General features: G+C 51.2%; 1 protein-coding gene across 1 annotated transcript in view; it reads left to right on the top strand.

The window, feature by feature from the left end:
• LOC307043306 (rap guanine nucleotide exchange factor 1-like) overlaps positions 1-5,000 on the top strand; it is a 23,798-nt gene that overhangs the window by 12,434 nt on the left and 6,364 nt on the right. The window contains exons 9-11 of the mRNA XM_079687674.1: positions 4,013-4,174; positions 4,544-4,758; positions 4,867-4,907. Coding sequence (XP_079543800.1) covers positions 4,013-4,174; positions 4,544-4,758; positions 4,867-4,907 — 418 coding nt within the window. The remainder of the gene's footprint in view (positions 1-4,012; positions 4,175-4,543; positions 4,759-4,866; positions 4,908-5,000) is intronic.

Genomic DNA, 5,000 nt, shown 5'->3' with positions numbered 1-5,000 from the left:
ATGGTCTCTCTTTGTCTGATTGTCTCTCTGTGTCTGATTGTCTCTGTGTCTGATTGTCTCTCTGTGTCTGATGGTCTCTCTCTATCTGATGGTCTCTGTGTCTGATGGTCTCTGTGTCTGATTGTCTTTGTGTCTGATGGTCTCTGTGTCTGATGGTCTCTTTCTGTCTGATGGCCTCTGTGTCTGATTGTCTCTGTGTCTGATGGTCTCTGTGTCTGATGGTCTCTCTGTGTCTGATTGTCTCTCTGTGTCTGATTGTCTGACTGTGTCTGATTGTCTGTCTGTGTCTGATTGTCTCTATGTGTCTGATGGTCTCTGTGTCTGATTGTCTCTCTGTGTCTGATTGTCTATGTGTCTGATTGTCTGTCTGTGTCTGATTGTCTCTATGTGTCTGATGGTCTCTGTGTCTGATTGTCTCTCTGTGTCTGATTGTCTGTCTGTGTCTGATTGTCTGTCTGTGTCTGATGGTCTCTGTGTCTGATTGTCTCTCTGTGTCTGATTGTCTGACTGTGTCTGATTGTCTCTGTGTGTCTGATGGTCTCTGTGTCTGATTGTCTGACTGTGTCTGTTTGTCTGTCTGTGTCTGATTGTCTCTATGTGTCTGATGGTCTCTGTGTCTGATTGTCTCTCTGTGTCTGATTGTCTGACTGTGTCTGATTGTCTGTCTGTGTCTGATTGTCTCTCTGTGTCTGATTGTCTCTCTTTGTCTGATGGTCTCTCTGTGTCTGATTGTCTCTCTGTGTCTGATTGTCTCTCTGTGTCTGATGGTCTCTCTCTGTGTCTGATTGTCTCTCTGTGTCTGATTGTCTCTCTGTGTCTGATGGTCTCTCTGTGTCTGATGGTCTCTCTGTGTCTGATTGTCTATATGTGTCTGATGGTCTCTCTGTGTCTGATTGTCTCTCTGTGTCTGATTGTCTCTCTGTGTCTGATGGTCTCTCTCTGTGTCTGATTGTCTCTCTTTGTCTGATGGTCTCTCTGTGTCTGATTATCTCTATGTGTCTGATGGTCTCTCTGTGTCTGATTGTCTCTCTGTGTCTGATTGTCTCTCTGTGTCTGATGGTCTCTCTCTGTGTCTGATTGTCTCTCTGTGTCTGATGGTCTCTCTGTGTCTGATGGTCTCTCTGTGTCTGATGATCTCTCTTTGTCTGATGGTCTCTCTGTGTCTGATGGTCTCTCTGTGTCTGATGATCTCTCTGTGTCTGATGGTCTCTCTGTGTCTGATTGTCTCTCTTTGTCTGATGGTCTCTCTGTGTCTGATTATCTCTATGTGTCTGATGGTCTCTCTGTGTCTGATTGTCTCTCTGTGTCTGATTGTCTCTCTGTGTCTGATGGTCTCTCTCTGTGTCTGATTGTCTCTCTGTGTCTGATGGTCTCTCTGTGTCTGATGGTCTCTCTGTGTCTGATGATCTCTCTTTGTCTGATGGTCTCTCTGTGTCTGATTGTCTCTCTTTGTCTGATGGTCTCTCTGTGTCTGATGATCTCTCTGTGTCTGATGGTCTCTCTGTGTCTGATGGTCTCTCTGTGTCTGATTGTCTCTCTTTGTCTGATGGTCTCTCTGTGTCTGATTGTCTCTCTGTGTCTGATGGTCTCTCTGTGTCTGATTGTCTCTCTGTGTCTGATGGTCTCTCTGTGTCTGATGGTCTCTCTGTGTCTGATTGTCTCTCTGTGTCTGATTGTCTCTCTGTGTCTGATGGTCTCTCTGTGTCTGATGATCTCTCTTTGTCTGATGGTCTCTCTGTGTCTGATGGTCTCTCTGTGTCTGATGGTCCCTCTGTGTCTGATGGTCTCTCTGTGTCTGATGGTCTCTCTGTGTCTGATTGTCTCTCTGTGTCTGATGGTCTCTCTGTGTCTGATTGTCTCTCTGTGTCCGATGGTCTCTCTGTGTCTGATGGTCTCTCTGTGTCTGATTGTCTCTCTGTGTCTGATGGTCTCTCTGTGTCTGATGGTCTCTCTGTGTCTGATGGTCTCTCTGTGTCTGATTGTTTGTTCCTGTCTGTTTTTGTCTGGATGTTCCCTCGTGCTACTGGTTTATGGATTTTTAGGTTTTTCAACAGCTTTTGTTAAATAAAGCTGTTGCTTTTTGTTATACGTTATACCCCTTCACCTCATTCTGCGTTTGGGTCCTGATAACTCCTAACCCTGACAGTACGAGCGAACCAACATGGACCTAGCAGTTTTTTCTCTCGAACAGGAACTGAATGACTTCAAATACATTCTGGAGTGTGTTTTTAATGACTGGAGGAGAGCCTCATCCAGAGGGTCAGAGAGACGGCCCTTAAGGAGGCACACATGGAGGTTTTCACCAGCCCTGGTTAGGAGCTTTTTGCCGGAGTGGCTCTGAGTGGCAGCCTCCAGCCTCAAACCCCTCCCTGGGATCCCGCCTGGCCTCTGGTGGTCCAAGGAGCCTCCAGAAGGCTTCCTTGTCCTGTTCCGTCGGGGGTCCTGCCAACTCCATGTCCTGTTCCATTGGGGGTCCTGCCAACTCCATATTCTGTTCCGCTGGGGGTCCTGCCAACTCCATATCCTGTTCCGTTGGGAGTTCCTGCCAACCCCATGTCCTGCTCAGTTGGGGGTCCTGCCAACTCCATATCCTGTTCCGATGGGGGTCCTGCCAACTCCGTGTCCTGTTCCGTTGGGGGTCCTTCCAACTCCTTGTCCTGTTCCGATGGGGGTCCTGCCTACTCCTTGTCCTGTTCCGATGGGGGTCCTGCTAACTCCTTGTCCTGTTCTGTTGGGGGTTCCTGCCAACTCCGTGTCCTGTTCCGTTGGGGGTACTGCCAACTCCATGTCCTGTTCCGTTGGGGGTTCCTGCCAACCCCATGTCCTGCTCAGTTGGGGGTCCTGCCAACTCCATATCCTGTTCCGATGGGGGTCCTGCCAACTCTGTGTCCTGTTCCGTTGGGGGTCCTTCCAACTCCTTGTCCTGTTCCGATGTGGGTCCTGCCAACTCCTTGTCCTGTTCCGATGGGGGTCCTGCTAACTCCTTGTCCTGTTCTGTTGGGGGTTCCTGCCAACTCCGTGTCCTGTTCCGTTGGCGGTCCTGCCAACTCTGTGTCCTGTTCCGTTGGGGGTCCTGCCAACTCCTTTTCCTGTTCCGTTGGGGGTCCTGCCAACTCTATGTCCTGTTCCGTTGGGGGTCCTGCCAACTCCATTTCGTGTTCCGTTGGCGGTCCTGCCAACTCTGTGTCCTGTTCCGTTGGGGGTCCTGCCAACTCCTTTTCCTGTTCCGTTGGGGGTACTGCCAACTCCATGTCCTGTTCCGTTGGGGGTCCTGCCAACTCTGTGTCCTGTTCCGTTGGGGGTCCTGCCAACTCCTTTTCCTGTTCCGTTGGGGGTCCTGCCAACTCCATTTCGTGTTCCGTTGGCGGTCCTGCCAACTCCATTTCCTGTTCCGTTGGGGGTCCTGCCAACTCCGTGTCCTGTTCCGTTGGGGGTCCTTCCAACTCCTTGTCCGGTTCCGTTGGGGGTCCTGCCAACTCTGTATCCTGTTCCGTTGGGGGTCCTGCCAACTCCGTGTCCTGTTCCGTTGGGGGTTCTGCCAACTCCTTGTCCTGTTCCGTTGTGGGTCCTGCCAACTCCGTGTCCTGTTCCGTTGGGGGTCCTGCCAACTCCTTGTCCTGTTCCGTTGTGGGTCCTGCCAACTTCATGTCCTGTTCTATTGGGGGTCCTACCGACACCTGTTCTGTCTGGGGTCCTGCCGACACCTGCTCCCAGTGCTCCTGCTCCGGCGATCCAGCTGACTCCGGAGGGGTCCTGCCACCTTCTTGCCCGTCCTTGTGCCCCGGAGTTTCCCACCGAGATCACTGCCCCTTCTCTGCCTCTGCCTCACCCCCAGGAACACGCCTGTCTCTCTACCTGTCTGTCTACCTGTCTGTCTACCTGTCTGTGTACCTGTCTGCCTACCTGCCTGTCTACCTGTCTGTCTACCTGTCTGTTTACCTGCCTGTCTCTAACTGTCTGTCTACCTGCCTGTCTACCTGCCTGTCTGTTAATGAACTCTGTCTCCTCTCAGGATCGACCTTCTCTCAGGCCCCGTCTTCTTTTGGCTTTGACTCCGCCCACTGTGATGACTTCACCACTCACTGTGATGATGTCACTGGTCCTGATGATGTAACTTCCTCCCCCCTCTCCCCCAGCAAGACGCCCCCTCCCCTCCCCGAGAAGAAACGGCACAGTGAGTGAAGCAGTGGGGTGCTAACGGCTAACAGCTAACAGAGCTTACAGAGCTAACAGAGCTAACAGCTAACAGAGCTAACAGCTAACAGAGCTAAGAGCTAACAGAGCTAAGAGCTAACAGAGCTATCAGAGCAAACAGAGCTGACAGCTAACAGAGCTAACAGAGCAAACAGAGCTGACAGCTAACAGAGCTAACAGCTAACGGAGGTAGGAGCTAACGGAGCTAAGGGAGGTTCCCTTTAGTCACGTGACGGTGAGTGTAGGCTCTAGTCATTCTATGGGCTGTTTAACTTCATCATCAGTGACCTGTCTCTCTCTCACCTGTCTGTCTCTCACCTGTCCGTCTCTCACCTGTCTCTCTCTTTAGTCCAGCAGTACCTTCAGTTCTGTTCGTCCTATAGCGCTCCGTCAGCAGCCGTCTTCTACCAGCGACCTTTGACCTTCAGCCAGCGTTACATGAGCCAGCAGCTCACACAGCTGGACACACAGCTGGACACACAGCTGGACACTGAGATGTCAGACTCCAACCCTTCACCTGTGCTGTCTCCTGCTCCAGTTTTACCACAGAAGAAGAGACAACAAGTAACACACACACACACACACACACACGCACACACACACACACACACACTCATTAACAAGTGAGTTTCTTTTAAATGACGAACAATTGATTGCTTTTGTCATCATTAGGATTCTGCTGGCCCAGATGATGAGAAGCAGAACATAGACAGGTGACACACACACACACACGCACGCACACGCGCACACACACGCACACACACACACACACACACACTATGGAGATGGTGCAGTAGCATTAGGAG

This window comes from Notothenia rossii, assembly GCF_949606895.1.
Source record: "Notothenia rossii genome assembly, chromosome: 6".
Classification (NCBI taxonomy): Eukaryota; Metazoa; Chordata; class Actinopteri; order Perciformes; family Nototheniidae; genus Notothenia; species Notothenia rossii.
This window is presented reverse-complemented; position numbering and strand designations above follow the sequence as displayed.